Genomic DNA, 17,357 nt, shown 5'->3' on the forward strand with positions numbered 1-17,357 from the left:
TGAAAGTGAAGTCGCTCAGTTGTCCTACTCTTAGCGACCCCATGGACTGTAGCCTACCAGGCTCCTCCGTCCATGGGATTTTCCAGGCAAGAGTACTGGAGTGGGGTGCCATTGCCTTCTCCGAGCAGAGATTGGCACAGCATTATAAATCAACTGTACTGAAGTAGAAAAGGATTGTTAACCACACTAGTGGTCTTTGATACTAAAGTGGATGTTTTATTTGAGGTCGCTGGTCAGACTAGATATTCAAAAGGTGCCAATAAAATTAGATCGTACACCACTCATTTTTTAAATTAATTTACTTATTTTAATTGCTGGCTAATTACTTTACAGTATTGTGGTGGGTTTTGCCATCCATCAATATGAATCACCCATGGGTGCACATATGTCCCACCATCCTGAACCCCCTCTCCACCTCATCCCTCTGGGTTGTCCCAGAGCACCGGCTTTGAGTGCCCTGCTTCTTGCATTGAACTTGCACTGCTCATCTATTTTACATACGGTAATATAGATGTTTCAGTGCTATTCTCTCAAATCATCTCATCCTCACCTTCTCCCACATAGTCCAAAAGTCTCTTCTTTACATGTGAGTCTTTTTTGCTGTCTTGCGTATAGGGTTGTCATTACCATCTTTCTAAATTCCATATATATGCGTTAATATGCTGTATTGGTGTTTCTCTTTCTGACTTCACTCTGTATAATAGGCTCCAGTTTCATCCACCTCATTAGAACTGATTCAAATGTGTTCTTTTTTTAATAGCTGAGTAATATTCCCTTGTGTATATGTACCACAACTAACTTATCCATCCGTCTGCCGATGGACATCTACGTTGCTTCCATGTCCTAGCTATTGTAAACAGTATGCAGTGAACATTGGGGTACACGTGTCTCTCAATTCTGGTTCCTTGTACGCCACTCATTTTGACCCTGAAAATTTTTAGACATCATTATTAAAGTTTAGACCAGGAGAATGTCTCAGAGGTCATCTATCCCAGTCCTCTTACTGTATGGATGGGAAAAATAGGTTCCCAAAGGCAAGGGACATGTTCAAGGTAATGTAGTCTTGGAGAGAAGCCTGGTTTAGAATCCAGGTCTCTGAGTCTCTGGTTAAAGCATCTTATCTTCTCCAGCTCACCTTGCTTCATCTCTTTTCCATTGCTCTCTTCCACCCTTTTCCTTTTTGCCCTTGAATTTAAATTTATTTATGCTGTCTGATGCGATGTGCCAGATACCATGCTTGCATCTAATAAAAATCCCAAAATCCAATGGTGAAACTTCAGTACTCTTCTCTTATTGTCATTAGAGGCAATGACCCTAAGATATTGGTAGTTGGCAGCTGGCAGAGAAGATTTGACAAACTGGTGGGAACTGGGAGTGGAGCGATAGGAATCCTGGGTAAGGCTGTGGTGTTGAGCTGGGGAAGATAGTAGTAATAGGGCTAACAATTACTGTTATGTGTCACGCACTTTATGAAAAACTATCCTTGCAACAACCCTACAAAGAAAGTGTTCTTATTCCCATTTTTCATGTGTTGAGTCATTTGTTCAAAATTATAGAGCCAGCAAATGACAAAGGTTAGTAGTGGGGAGCAAGAAGTAGGTGAGTGGAGATGGTTAGATTGGTCATTTGTTCATTCAGGCAACAATATTTTATTGAGCATCTACTCTGTGCTGGGCATTTTTCTAAGATACAGGAATGGGCAGACACAGCGCCTGCTATCATGAGCCAACTCTCTGGAGGGGAGACAGACTTTAATCAACAGTCCTTCTAATGAGTGTACGTTTATAAACTGAGACAAGTGCTCCCCAGATGAGGAAAGTGGTTCTCTGAGATTATCGCACAGAAGAGTCTGATTTGGGCTGAGGACTGAGCAGAGCTGCAGAGTGAGTAGGAGTTGACTAGGGGAATGAGGGGGGGAGAGGAGACAGTGGGAGTGGAGGAGGCAGAGTAGAGGCCTTGAGAAACAGCAGGGTGACACGTCTACCCGAGGGCAGTAGCCTGGTGTGCTGGCGTCCAGCCCCTGCACTCTGAGCTCCCCTCTCTGTTCTCCTCTCTCCTGCTCGGTGACTCTCAGGCACTTAGTTCTGTGTTGAAAACTTCTTGGTTTTTATCCAGTGCCTTTTTATAAAGTCTCTGTCCACATGGCAGAATGGAGGATGGGTTACAGAAATGAGGTTCTTATACTCCAAGGACTTAGAATTAATAACCCTGAGAGTAACAGGTGTTTGTAAACAGGTGAATTATAAATATAATTCCTCAGTGCACAAAGGTTTCCTCCTCATGTGTGTGTGTGTGTGTGTGTGTGTGTGTGTGTACTCCAGAAGGTGTCATAGCGTACTGGAACATTCCAGGTGGGAGGGACTGAAGAGGTTGTGTGGACTTCCCTCTGCTTGCCCTGTGGGATTCTTTCTATAACATCCACCTCTATTTGCTAGAACTCCATTTTGATATCTTCAGTGGTATTGTTTCTTCCTGGACAGATTCTGTTAAGAAAATATGGATATTCCTTATATTACAATGTAATCTATCTTCTTGTCACCTTCAAGACCCCTTTTCCTGAACAGGGTGAAGATTCCTCTTCCCCTGAGGACTGATGATACTGGTGGAGCTGCTTCTCGCTGTGCCTGTTGCTATGGCTGCAGCCCCTGCCTTTACCAACATCTCGGGCAGCCCCCTGGAGGGTAAAGGAAGCTGGCTCCGTGACCATTCCCCATCAACCCCCTTTCCCGAGTCTTCTCTGACCCCAGAGCATCCAGGGCTTTGTACCTTGTCTTCTTTCTCCTCATTCACTCCCCCTTTATTTGTATTTGACTGTTTGTTAAGATGCTTATCAAAAGGGGCTTATAAAAAGGCCCCAGAAGATTTAAATCACTTAGTAATGAAATAACATTGCCTGAGTCCCAACTAGACTGGAACTAGATTGGATCCAACTAGATTGGAACCCCCAATCTAGCACCTCTGCCCCTTTGTTTCTTTATATGGTGCCACCACCTTCCCACTAACCTTGAAGTCCTGAAATCAGAGTGCTGTTTATCTCCTCCCATCCCCTTTCTCTCACATCAAATGGGGTGTCAAGCCTTGCAAATTCTTACCTACCCAGCCCCTCGTGACTTCAGCCTCGGCCGTGGCTGATACATCTCAGGCTTGTGTCACTGTAGTGGCTTCTTTTCCTTCCTTCCTTCCTTCCCTTTTAACTTACTCCTACTGTGACTTTGCTTATCCCATCCCCTCACCCCTAGAACCTTCTCCCTGTCATAAGAAGGGGCTGGTAAGAGTACCTGTCTCATGGTGTTGTTAGGATACTGCATAGAGATGGTTTAGAACAGTATATAGAGAATTCCTAGAACAGAGTGCTTAGGCACACAATGGGTGCTGTGGAAGGAAATGTTAGCTATGAGTATTATTACTGCCCCCCCTATCCTTTGCAGATTTACCACCCCCAAAACACTCATTTCATCAGACCCTATCTCTGCTCCAAAGTCTGCAGTCTGAGACTGAGAGTCCATGTAGCAGTCATCCCTAAAGTGAGCATGCCAGATGAATTGCCAGGGCGTGGGAACAGAAAATTATGATGACTTTTATGTTTTTATTTCATTCTTTTAAATTTTGTACTTTTGGGGTGTGTTTTATACTCAGTTCAGTTCAGTCGCTCAGTTGTGTCTGATTCTTTGCGACCCCATGGACTGCAGCACACCAGGCCTCCCTGTCCATCACCAACTCCCGGAGCTTGCTCAAACTCATGTCCATAGAGTTGGTGATGCCATCCAACCATCTCTTCCTCTGTTGTCCCTTCTCCTCCTGCCTTCAATCTTTCCCAGCATCAGGGTCTTTTATACTGGATAGTTTTGAATAAAGGTGTTGTTGTTATTGTTCAGTCACTAAGTCATGTCTGACTCTTTGCAACCCCGTGGACTGCAGCCCACCAGGCTTCCCTGTCCTTCACTATCTCCCAGAATTTGCTCAAACTCATGTCCATTAAGTTGGTGGTGCCATCCAACCATCTCATCCTCTGTTGGCTCCCTTTTCCTCCTGCCCTCAATCTTTCCCAGCATCAGGGTCTTTTCCAATCAGTTGGTTCTTGGCATCAGGTGGCCAAAGTATTGGAACTTCAGCTTCAGCATCAGTCCTTCCAATGAATATTAGGGTTAATTTCCTTAAGGATTGACTGGTTTGATCTCCATGCTGTCCAAAGGACTCTCAAGAGTCTTCTCTGCACCTTTACTTTTATCTTTATCTTTGCATAAAAGTATCTAATTCACAAATATGTATAATGCAAATGCATACTTTAATAAATAAATGAATATATATGTATATATATATGTGTGTGTATATATATATGTATATATAATCAGTGGTATGTTGAAAGTATTTTGCTGATAGAAGTGCAAGCAAACAAGTCTTGAAGGTCAGGTCCAGACCCTAAGCCTGCTGTTGCCCTGTGGTGGCCCCAACCTGGCAGCCCTGACTCGCCTCCACCTCCCAGCCTCGTGACCCTCACGCTCTCCACCTGCCCACCTCGTGCCTTTGGATTTCTGTCATTGCTTCTCCCCTCTCCCTGCTCCTGGAATGTTCTCCCCGATTTTCTCATTTTCTTCTCCTATGCAGAAGTTCACCTTAATGCCACCTGTTCCATCAGGCCTGCTGGTACAATTCCAATTTGGAACCACTCCCTGTAAGTTCCCTAGACCTTCCTTGTCAATACCACTCATCTGGCCCTGTTGTTTTCTCCATTGCGTTGGGACCCTTGACCATATATGTTTCTTGGTTATCCTATGTTAACTCTCACATGGATGTGCCTTTAAATTATAATTTACTTGCTGACTTTATTTTGAGCTGTATATTGTTTCTCCCATTTATCTGGAGACACACACCTATACTTGTTGGATGACATTAATATATCTATTTTTTTATCACAGTAATATATAATCATTTGTGCTGATGTGCTGTGTACTCAGTTGTGTGTGACTCATTGCGACCCTATGGACTGTAGCCTGCCAGACACCCCTGTCCGTGGGATTTTCCAGGCAAGAATACTGGAGTTGGTTGTCATTTCCTCCTCCAGGGGATCTCCCCAACCCAGGGATCCAACCCGTGTCTCTTGCGTCTCCTGCATTGCAGGTGGATTCTTAACTTCCCCTTGAGCCACTGGGGAAGCCTTGTACAATTATTTACTGTAAGGTAAAGATTCATTTGTTATACATTTGGGATCTGAATGTCCTTTGATTTGCCAGCATGCTTCAGCTCGAGGCAGGCAGACATTTATCTATAGTATATTAATGAACATCTTTTGTATGTGGCTTCATTGTTTTCTTTTACTCTAGGTGACCTAAAAATCGTAATCCTTGTGTTTAATGCCTTTATTTCAGGGCTTGTAGTTCCAAGTTCTGAATGGTGTCCTGGGAAGGAAGCCATTCTAGTGAGGAAAGCTGGATGGTACACAGAACATATCCATTTAATCTGAGTTTTCCCCCTCTTCAAACATTGTGAGAACGGCTGTTTCATCAGCCAGGTTTCATCAGTATGTGACAGCAGCTGTGCAATCACTGAATCTGCCACTAGTCTTAGAATCAGAAGACAGAGCTTTAAATCTTGCTTTTTATCACCTGCTGGTTTCATGGACTTGATCAAGTCATCTAACCTCTCAAGTCATCTAATCTTATCTGTAAGTTCAGTTCAGTTCAGTCAGTCAGTCATGTCCGACTCTTTGCGACCCCATGAACCGCAGCATGGCAGGTCTCTCTATCCATCACCAACTCCCGGAGTCCACCCAAACCCATGTCCATCGAGCCAGTGATGCCATCCAGCCATCTCATCCTCTGTCGTCCCATTCTCCTCCTGCCCTCAATCTTTCCCAGCATCAGGGTCTTTTCCAGTGAGTCAGCTCTTCACATCAGGTGGCCAAAATATTGGAGTTTCAGCTTCAACATCAGTCCTTCCAATGAACATCCAGGACTGATCTCCTTTAGGATGGACTGGCTGGATCTCCTTGCAGTCCAAGGGACTCTCAAGAGTCTTCTCCAACACCACAGTTCAAAAGCATCAATTCTTCGGCACTCAGCTTTCTTTATAGTCCAACTCTCACATCCATACATGACCACTGGAAAAACCATAGCCTTGACTAGACAGACCTTTGTTGGCAAAGTTATGTCTCTGCTTTTTAATATGCTATCTAGGTTGGTCATAACTTTCCTTCCAAGGAGTAAGTGTCTTTTAATTTCATGGCTGCAGTCACCATCTGCAGTGATTTTGGAGCCCAGAAAAATAAAGTCAGCCACTGTTTCCACTGTTTCCCCATCTATCTGCCATGAAGTGATGGGACCGGATGCCATGATCTTAGTTTTCTGAATGTTGAGCTTTAAGCCAACTTTTTCACTCTCCTGTTTCACTTTCATCAAGAGGCTCTTTAGTTCTTCTTTGCTTTCTACCATAAGAGTGGTGTCATCCGCATATCTGAGGTTATTGATATTTCTCCTGGCAATCTTGATTCCACCTTGTGCTTCCTCCAGTCCAGCGTTTCTCATGATGTACTCTGCATATAAGTTAAATAAGCAGGGTGACAATATACAGCCTTGATGTACTCTTTTTCCTATTTGGAACCAGTCTGTTGTTCCATGTCCAGTTCTAACTGTTGCTTCCTGACCTGAATACAGGTTTCTCAAGAGGCAGGTCAGGTGGTCTGGTATTCCTATCTCTTTCAGAATTTCCACAGTTTATTGTGATCCACACAGTCAAAGGCTTTGGCATAGTCAATGAAGCAGAAATAGATGTTTTTCTGGAACTCTCTTGCTTTTTCGATGATCCAGTGAATGTTGGCAATTTGATCTCTGGTTCCTCTGCCTTTTCTAAAACCAGCTTGAACATCTGGAAGTTCACGGTTCATGTATTGCTGAAGCCTGGCTTGGAGAATTTTAAGCATTACTTTACTAGCGTGTGAGATGAGTGCAACTGTGCAGTAGTTTGAGCATTCTTTGGCATTGCCTTTCTTAGGGATTGGAATGAAAACTGACCTTTTCCAGTCCTGTGGCCACTGCTGAGTTTTCCATATATGCTGGCATATTGAGTGCAGCACTTTCACACTGTCATCTTTGAGGATTTGAAATAGCTCAACTGAAATTCCATCACCTCCACTAGCTTTGTTCATAGTGATGCTTTCTAAGGCCCACTTGACTTCACATTCCAGGATGTCTGGTTCTAGGTGAGTGATCACACCATCGTGATTATCTGGGTCGTGAAGATCTTTTTTGTACAGTTCTTCTGTGTATTCTTGCCACCTCTTCTTAATATCTTCTGCTTCTGTTAGGTCCCTACCATTTCTGTCCTTTATTGAGCCCATCTTTGCATGAAATGTTCCCTTGATATCTCTAATTTGCTTGAAAAGATCTCTAGTCTTTCCCATTCTATTGTTTTCCTCTATTTCTTTGCACTGATCGCTGAAGAAGGCTTTCTTATCTCTCCTTACTATTCTTTGGAACTCGACATTCAAATGGGTATATCTTTCCTTTTCTCCTTTGCTTTTCGCTTCCCGTCTTTTCACAACTATTTGTAAGCCCTCCTCAGACAGCCATTTTGCTTTTTTGCATTTCTTTGTCTTGGGAATGGGTTGATTCCTGTCTCCTGTACAATGTCACGAACCTCCATCCATAGTTGATCAGGTATTGTGTCCATCAGATCTATTAAACCTATTTCTCACTTCTACTGTATAGTCATAAGGGATTTGATTTAGGTCATACCTGAATGGTCTAGTGGTTTTCTCCACTTTCTTCAGTTTCAGTCTGAATTTGGCAATAAGGAATTCATGATCTGAGCCACAGTCTGCTCCCGGTCTTGTTTTTGCTGACTGTATAGAGCTTCTCCATCTTTGGCTGCAAAGAATAAAATCAGTCTGATTTCGATGTTGACCATCTGGTGATGTCCATGTGTAGAGTCTTCTCTTGTGTTGTTGAAGAGGGTGTTTGCTATGACCAGTGCATTGTCTTGGCAGAACTCTATTAGCCTTTGCCCTGCTTCATTCTGTACTCCAAGGCCAAATTTGCCTATAAAATAAGCTTAATAATGTATACTTTCCAGAATTCTTATGAGGATTGATTGAGATATGGTCTGTGAATATGCTAGACCCCTGGGAGGTGGTCAGCTTAAAGGAAAAGAAAAAAGGGATCACTCCCTCTATCCCCTGGGAGCCTTCTGATGCAAAGTGTATTTTGGGGAGAAATAGACAGCTTCAAGGAGTGGACCTACCTGACTGAGCAATCTTAGGTTGGAGCTCAAAGGCTGGCCATCCAGGCAGCCTGACTGTCTCTAATAAAATGTCTGTGGCATCCCCAGGGAGCATGGAGATTAATTAGTTCATCTTTGTAAAGTGCTTTGAAGGTGAAAAGTGCTATATAAGTGGAATAGTTGAATTGCTATTGGAAATGTAATCATGGTAGCGCCATATTCTGGCAGTCTTACCTGTCTTGGACATCAGTAATCAATAGCAGAAAAGGTTCTAAGATGTCTTACTTGATAATAAAGGATTCACTGTGGGGTTTGTGATAACACAGCTCTTTCTGTAGTCTTGCAGTTAGCAACTTGCCAGTTTCTTTCAGTGGAGGAATGCTAGTGTCTTTTAAGACATAGTCTCATCCTCTGGCTTCTTGGGGCTCTTCTTGCTAAGGCAGCCTGGTGGTAAATCCCAGCCAGCTCAAGCAGAGGAACAGTTTGCCAGTTGTGAATGCTTTGTGGGTCCTGGGCACTTGAGCTTTTTTTCCCCCCTAATCCTACAGAAGTGAAGGAAGAGTGTTTAGACATTGATGTGGGCCAGTGTGAATACCAATGCAGAGTGTGCCATGGACTAGTAGAAGGAGATGTGGCTTAACTGTGACCCAGGGCCGGTCACTTCTCTGAACCTTAATTTTCTCACCTGTTAAATGGGATCATAGTGGTTGATGAGTACAGTAATAAAGGTGGCTTGCAGGAAGGAGGTTTCTTCCATTCTGAGGAGAGTTTAAAAGTCAAGAAAGGTTTTGCAGAACTGGGATCCATGAGCTGAACTCTAAAGGTTGAGTCATAGTTTGACAGGTGAATGATGTAAGGAAAGGGCATCCATGGCAAAAGGAACAGCACGTGTGAGGCCAGGAAATAGCACATCTGAATGGACCCTCTCCCTGTTCTTGTAATTATCTGCTACCCCATGGGTTGCACAGACTTGGTTCCCTCTTTGAGGAAGCCTGGAAGAACTTCTTGGTATCGATGTTAGTGTCTGTGAGCAGATTTGGTCCTGAGAACTGTATTCCCCCAGAGCCCTGTACCCCTTCACAACTCTGACATTTCCCCTGTGAGTTCTCTAGTTGTTTTTTCACTGACACTATAAACCATATGTTGAATGTGGGGCCAGATGAAGCTCTGATACTAAAACACAGAGTATGTAGTAGATTTGTCTAGAATTTAATATGCATTACTTGGTGTTTTGTCTCTTAAGCAAAGTTTTTCTTTGTTAAAACAAACATGTATAAAGAATTTATACAGTGCACATGGTTATGCATATTTATTGCAGAGAATCTGTTAATAATCTATGCCTCATCAGATTTTGCATTTCTGTTGAAATAACAAACGCGGCACTTGGTACAACTGAGTAAGTTCAGTGAATTCTCTCTTATCTGGGAGAAGAAAGGCCAGTTCCTTTTTTCCAAACTTCATTTTCTTCAGTCGTCTTTAGCACTGGCCAGCTTCCCAGGTGGTGCATCTGGGGGACTGACTGCTTTTCTGGCTCCAAGTGATTTTGTCTGTTTTTTTTTTTTTCCTCTCACTCCCTTCCCTCTAGCATGCATAGGCACTCGCCTTGGGACTATTAGCATTGCTCCTGAGGGTAAGAGCACAGACTCTGGAAGGTCCTCTGTGTTACATGGAGGAGAAAGCATGTGCCAGTGGCCACTGAGAGATTGTGGCCTGGGGCAAGTCAGGAGCCTGGGGAACCTCAAGGTGGCTGATGGGGGGCTCTGGATTGGATGAGAGGGAGGGGAGCCCAAGAACAGATGTCATTTTCCCCTGCAAAGTGCAAGGCGGGAGTGGGGGAGGGGAGAGGGGTGAGAGGTGTTACATACAGAGCGGTCGAAGTGTTCTCTGTGGCCATGTCCGCATCTATTAAAAGTCAGGAGCCCAGGCTGTAGAAGCAGCCTCTGTTGGAACCCAGCACTGGCACTCCCTCCTTGTTGGATCTTGGTCAAGTCAGACGTCTCACCTCTCTGAGCCTCACTTCCCACATCTGTAAACATGTGCATGTCCACGCTTTCTTTACAGGAAGATAGGAAGGCCCCTGCTGCGTGGTAGTTGGTACTGACGTGAGTGATCACGCTTTCTCTTGCAGTTCTTTGCTTACCCATGGGAGCATAGCTGTGGAATATAGCCTTAATTCAAGTTTTGTTTTTGTTTTAGTAACTGGCAAGGTGTTTACCTGGGGCCGAGCGGACTATGGTCAGCTGGGGAGGAGAGTGGAGACTCGTGAAGGCTGGCAGTCGGAGAAGCAGGATCCATCCCTCCCCCGGTCTGGGCCACAGAAGAGCACACCTTCGTGTCTGCCTTGCTTAACAGGAGCGACTGAGGTAGGAAGTGACCTCTCTCCACAGAGGTGATGTGTCTGTCTTCCTTGTCTTTTGGGGGAGTGTTCACTGAAGGCCTACTGTGTGCTCACTGTCCAGGCCATACGGTGAGTTCCACACAGGAGCCTGAAGGGGTCTTCGCTTTGAGTTGTTGAATATGGTAGAAAAGGCAACTACCCAGGTACCTGTACTGTAGAGCAGACTGTCTGTGACTCCTTTAGAGGTTCCAGGGGCTCCAGGTCCACTTCAGAGGGTGAGAGATGCATTCAGGGTACAGGACTGGGTTGGGCTTTGTGGAGGACCCGGCTGGAGCTGTGCCTTGGAGGATGGGTGAGACCTGAGCAGGCCTGAGAGAGAAAGGGGGGCTTTCCGGTGGACACAGCAGCTGGAGCAGAGTTGTGGGAGTGGGGAAGTGAGGAAGGTGTTTGGGGAGCACTGGTGGTTCTGTTTGGCTGGAGCCTGGGGTGTCTGTGGTGGGGAATATGAGGTAACATCAGAAGGATGAGTTGGAACTTTATCAGAGGGGCCTCTCATACTAAGCTGAGTAGTTTACTCTTCTGTTTATATTTCCCAGTGTAGAAAACACAGAAGTTCAGTTGCTTATTCAAGCCCCTTTAGTTCCCTGAAATGTCTTGAATTTCTCCATTTAAGGCAGGAGTCTTAATTTCTCCAGGGTATGTGTTTCTATTACTAAATTTTATTTTACTGCTGTCCTTAAAAAGAAAAGAAAACACTAGGTTTTTGAGAAGAAGGAGGATGGCCACTCAGGAAATGTGCCTCTGAACCCAAGTTGGCTTCATGTAGGAGTTCAGTCTTCATTGAGTCTGTCAAAAAAATTAATAAGCTAGTGAGACTTCTGTAATTAGCATCAGACTAATTACAACCCTCTCCACACCTAGAGGGCTTCCCCTCCCCTGGGGCCTGCCTGGCCTCCTCCTTCCGGGTATGTAGGACGGTTCTCAATTTCTGCCTCACATCCCAGCCCTGGTGCCCCTGGGTCTTTCCTTGGTGCTGGGTTGAGTCTGTTTGTCTGTCTTTTTCTTTCATTGTAAAGGCACTGAACAATACCAATTTATATATGATGATACTAGTAATAAAACCACCTGTAATCTTGCCACCCTAACACAACTACATTCCTTTTTTGCATATACACACGTAGACACTTTACAAAGTTGTAGTGATGGCATTTATGATGTTTTATACTCAGTCTTCATTTATTTTATCACAAATGCCTTGCTTTGTTTCTTCTTGGTCTTTGAAGATTACTCAAAATGACTGTCTAATATTATATGGTTTGAAGGTTCTGGGGTTTTCCAAACCATTCTGTGAATATTTGACATTGAAATCATTTCTTTCTTTTTTTTTTTTGTCACTATAATGAATTCTGTAGCAAATACCCTGTTGAACTGTTTCTTGAAGGGAAAATCTTGGGGATGACATTGTAGGGGCAAAGGCCATGAGCATCTTCATGGCTTTTGCTGTATTTCTGTAGATTGTGTTTGAGAGACGTTGACTCCAGTGAAGGAGGGAATGCAATACTTGAGCTAGTGCTATCTGCTGAGCGAGAAAGGTGCTGAGAGCTTGGTATCTGGTGCTTCAGACTCTTTTGCTTTCCTTTTCTTTCCCAGAATGCTTAAGACATAGTGGTCTTAAGGTAGCATAGCAGAGGCACACCGGCTTCATGGATTTTTCTGAGTCTTTGGTTTTATTGGCAAGATGAGGACAAGAATACCTACCGCAGAAGGTCATCGATGAAGATCACACGCAAAGTGTTTGGCACCCACCCAGCATGCAGTACCTGTGGGGTCCTTTCTCTTCTTCCCCTTTGGAGCCTGGCGGTGGTCATGCTATGCAGCCCTGTGGCAGGGCAAGCAGGTAGCTGGAGAGCCTCACCTTGATGTGGTTTTTATTGAGCTTCTTGGCAGGACGATGTGAAGAGTCAGCTTGAGCCCCGAGCCCTGTGGCAGCTTCACTTCTGTGCTCCCCTCCATTTCCTCTCCAGGCCCTGGGAAACTGGTACTGGTGTATGTACTCACCAGTCTCACTGCAGGCGCAGACCCCAGGTTGCTTCCTGTTGGTAAATTGGGTCTGGGAATTCTCTCTGCTGTTGATGTCCAGGTCTGGCTGCTCAGGCAGCTATTTGCTGGAGGCCCAGAGCTGTAAGCTGCTAGGAATGGGTTCACCTTAGGGAAGACCAGAGCTGTAATAAACCAGAGGATACCCTGGTAGGGGCTTGGCCAGGGAGGCACACAGACACCTGCGGAGAGAGGAACAGCCTTGGATTCCTGACCTTCAAGGACCTGAGTGGCCCATAGCTGACCTGTTACCTTCTGCTATGTCAATGGATAAACAGAGGGAGGAGGGAGCTATCTGGGCTGAGACTTCAGGTAGAATGTCTGCCCAGGAGGATCCAGAGAGACAACCAAGTGGGAGAGGAAAGCATAGGTAGACACAGCTGGACTGCTGGTCTGACTGACCCCTCCCACGAACAAAGGAAAGCAAATAAATCCTGTGTAACTTGGTGGTTATTATGGCCCAGGCAGCATGCTAAATGATTTACATATATTCTTTCATTTTTACAATAAACTTGGACACAGATGTTATAATCACTGCAGTAAAAATAAGGAGACTAATGGGTAAGTCACTGGCCTTGGATCACACAGTAGGTAAACTGTGGGGCTGGGACTTGGACTTGAAGAACTTGAAGCTCTCATACTTTCTGTAGAGATGAAACAATGTTGCCTGTGTATGCTTACCTGCAGGGAAGTTCTGGGAGTCAGGATCTCTGATTCTTTGAGAATCCCAATTCTTTTCTTCTGAGCCCTGTCTTATCTCTAGCCTGAGAAAGACTGAGATTTTAGACCAGACAGCCAGTGGTTCAGTGTTCTTATAGTGCTGAAGACTGTGTTTCATGCACTGTCAGCTTTGCCTTAGGTACTGGCCCTCTCTAACCACTCTTGGAAAATTCCAGGGTGAGCACAATGGTTGGGGTTACCCCCATGTACATGTCAGGGCAGGGTGTGTGTGAACTGGTTTGTCGGCTCCCTGCCAGCAGCCTTTTGCTTTCCAAGTTCCTGGTGGCGCTACTCTCTGCTCATTTCCCGTGGAACACTGGCTCCAAACGCTACCCAAAGGTAGAAGCCTGTACTTCCCAGTAGGGCGGAAGTGTCTGTGCTCACTTAGTGGTACAGTGGGGCTCCCCCAAGATTCTGAAGCAGCTAGAGTAGGGTACCTGTTATGTTAGTAGAACCATTAGGAGACGTTCTTGACTGAAGGTCAACAGCCGCTGAGGGGACAAGGTCCAGCTTGGGGTTCAGAAGACCTGGTTCTAGCCATGATTCTTCCCTGACTGGGTAAACTTGGGCAAACCCCTTTCCTCCTGTACCCCCCCTCCCTTTTATCGAGAGTTGTTCAGTCGTGTCCGACTCTACGACCCCATGGACTGTTGTCTGCCAGGCTCTTCTGTCCATGGAATTCTCCAGGACAGAATACTGGAGTGAGTAGCCGATCCCTTCTCCAGGTGATCTTTCTAACCCAGGGATTGAACCCAGGTCTCCCACGTTGCAGGTGAATTCTTTATCTCCTGAGCTACCAGGGAAGCCCAAGAGTACTGGAGTGGGTAACCTATCCCTTCTCCAGCGGATCTTCCTGATCCAGGAATTGAACTAGGGTCTCCTGCACTGCAGGTGCTTTCTTTACCAGCTGAGCTACCAGGGAAGCCCCATGATTCTGCCATGACTGGGTAAACTTGGACAAACCCCTGTTCTCCTGTACCCTTAGTTCTCCAATATATAAGTTAGGGTTTTTAGACCAGGTGATTCCTAAAGTTTCTTACACCTCTTAAAGTCCCTTCCATCTCTGATTCTTGCTTTAACGAGATGATCATTACTTAAATTTGTAATGACTCCTGCCTCTAGAGTCCCTAGGTTTCACAGCCAAGGTCTCTCAACCCTGAGCTGCTGGCCCAACTTTGGCAGACCTGGAAATGTTGGCTTTGTTCTCTGTCCTTGTTCCTTGTCCCCAGGGCCTCCTGTTCCAGTTTAGGTCACTGGGACTTGGATGCTCCCACCTGGCCCTCCCAGGACTTGCAGTTCGGCTCTGACTCCTGTCCCTGTGGCTGTGACCTTATTGCTGGTAATAGCAGACATGGGTGACTCCACCTTCCTACATCCCCCTCCTGCCACCCCCGCCGCTGGTTCTGTGTATGCTATCCCACCTTTGTGCATGTCTCCTGGGTTTATCCCCTTCTTGGCTTTGGGTTCTTGCCCAAAGAGGCAATCTGGGGAACATTGGTTGACACCTACCATATGCTTGCTTTGGATCACACAGTGGTGGTGGCTGGGGAGGTGGGTACAAAGATAAAGAATAGTCTTTGCCATCAAAGAACTTCCAGGTGTGTAAATAAATTCTTTACCATGTAGAGTGAAAAGTGCTGTGGAAGTTGTGTATGGAAGGCCAAGGGAGCAGTGAAGATGGAATGATTTACTCTGAAGACACTAACAAAACGAAGTGTTTGGACTGGGTTCTTAAAGATGAGTAGGAGTTTAGCAAAGGGAGAAGGCCATTCCAGGCAGAGGGGACAACATGAACTAAAGCCTTGAATCTGGATCTGCTTTTAGCTCCTGGCACAGGCGGGATGGCTGCCGCGTCCAGTGGTCCAGCCGAGTTTTATAGTCTGGCTGCCTGTTTCACTTGTCCCATCACTGCCATCCATCCTTCTGGTAGGAGTCCTGTCTAAAAGAAAGTAATGCTCATGTGCGTTCTCTCTCTTGATCCCAGTGTGATGCTGTGAAGTAGGCCAGAATAGGAATGGTTATCCTTGCTTTATAAATGAGGAAACTGAGACCCGGAGAGGCTTGCTGGGAATTAGGAGAAGACCTGAGACAAAGAGCCTGCTTCCCAGTGTTTCTGAGAGCCTTGCTTTGGGCTCAATCTGCAGCCATGGTCCTGAGTCATGTGCCTGGTTTAAATTCTGCCCACGTCTGGTTGAGGAGCACCAGATCCCAGCCAGGGAGCTCAGTGCACACGTGCATGTGTGCACATATGCAGCCATTGGAGCAAGAAACATGGAAATAAACAGGAGTTGAACCAGGGATTGGGTAACTGTCAAGCCCAAATGCCACCAATCCTCATTTCGCTACAGGACTGAAACTGTTTGTTGGAGAATCAACCTGTGCACAGGGTCTAAGTGAAATCTGTCAGAATGAGTGGGAAAAAAGCTATTTTTAGTTTGCAGAGTCACTCACTCAGCTGTGTTAGCTGAGGTTTGAGCCAGTCCCCTACGCTTTCCATGGTGTTATTTCTGAAGGAGAAATACCACTTAAATGCTGTGTAAAACCCCTTAATGAACCTGGAAGTTTCCAGGGCGTCTTTGTCCTGCATCTCCCTCAGAAGGCTGCCTTTCCTGAATGACCTTCCTCCTTTCCTATATTTAATGCATTTCTAATTTTAAGTTTGTATCAAGACCGTGGGACTTCAGTGCCCTAAATAACACAGAAATCTACCAGCAGCAATCAGCTGAGTCCAGAGGGCTCTGACAGAATGGAACACAACTTGAAAAAGCGTCCCCAGGTAGCTGTCTGGGGAGTAATCCGCAGCATCATAGCTCTTCTCAAGGGGCGGGAGGTCTCTGAGACCGTGGCGTCTGGCTGCCCAAACTATCCAGGTGGAGCGGTTTCAGAGGCCTCCCCAGGTGCCGGGGACAGTGTTCATACAAACACGGTTTCGTTGGAGATTGGAAAAGCTAGCACAACTATGCTGTAGCTGCTGACCTAACTGGAAGAGAAAAACACAAAACAAACCTCAAAGCAGAGAACTGGATTTGTTTGTGTGAACACTCAGGAGAGAGAAGGAGTCACCAGTCAGGGCTGTCTTGTTTGAAATTGATGTTCAAGGATCTGATGCAGAAGCGCTTATTTACTGCCCGCCATTTTCTTATTTATTTGTATTTATTCACCTCTTCTCACTGAACTATATAAGATCCAGGAGGGCAAGGACCTTATCATCTCGTTCAAAGCTGTGTTCCCAGTGTCTGGCATAGATCCCGGCACCCCAGGGGTGCTTAGTGGATGTTTACTGACTGAACACATGAGAAAGAGATGGTTTCCGAGGCTGCGGTCCTCTTCAGCTTCTCTTCTCCCTCTCTCTCTCTGTCGCTACAGTCTGTGCTTCTCAATCCCAGGCCAGTTCCGGAATAAGCACTTCCATGTTCTCAGGCATTTGGGCATCAAATGTCCAACAGAGCCAGAAAATGGACAGACCCTGTAAAATGCCTGAGCAACCTGGAAGTTTCCTATGAAGTCTGTTGATGGCGAGCCTTATTGTCTTTTAGTGTTTCACAGTTGACCAGTTTATGCCTTCATGCGTGTTCATCTTTGGTTTTTCTTCTTTTATCCGGCAGATGCTTATGTCTGCCTGTCTGTCTGAGCACTCCATGAGCCAAACGGGGGCAGCAGAGCAGAGTGGGACAGGTCCTATCTTAGGAGCTTGTGAGCTGGAGGCAGGGCTAGGTAAAGTTCATTGCAGGACAAGCAGAATGTGTCAGAGGCGGTGAGAGAGTCTGACATTGAAACGCTGTTGATCCCATCCCTTCCCCTGCCCTTGGGGACCTTTTTCTTTCTTGCATTTTCAGTCCCTGTGGTTCTTTTGGGTTCTACAGGGTTGGTGTGGGGTGGGGTGGTGGGGGTGGGAGGTGGTGACTGGAAAGGCTTCCTGAGTTGGAAGCTTTGACATTAAATTAGTTCTCAAGGGAGTTAATGTGAAGTAACAGGGGAATCTTGGCAA

The 17,357-nt window shown here is 45.6% G+C and overlaps 1 protein-coding gene across 9 annotated transcripts in view; it reads left to right on the forward strand.

Moving 5' to 3' along the window:
* The window catches only part of SERGEF (secretion regulating guanine nucleotide exchange factor), a 243,957-nt gene that overhangs the window by 51,607 nt on the left and 174,993 nt on the right, over positions 1 to 17,357 (forward strand). For all 9 annotated transcript variants that reach the window (XR_014068795.1, XR_014068796.1, XR_014068797.1 and 6 more), the window contains one exon: positions 10,411 to 10,577. Coding sequence is in view for 6 of the 9 variants with exons in the window: in XM_081541454.1 (XP_081397580.1) it covers positions 10,411 to 10,577 (167 nt within the window). In the remaining 3 variants the exon portion in view is untranslated. The remainder of the gene's footprint in view (positions 1 to 10,410; positions 10,578 to 17,357) is intronic.

This window comes from Giraffa tippelskirchi, chromosome 11 (assembly GCF_054371585.1).
Source record: "Giraffa tippelskirchi isolate mGirTip1 chromosome 11, T2T-mGirTip1v1.2.pri, whole genome shotgun sequence".
NCBI classification, from domain to species: Eukaryota; Metazoa; Chordata; class Mammalia; order Artiodactyla; family Giraffidae; genus Giraffa; species Giraffa tippelskirchi.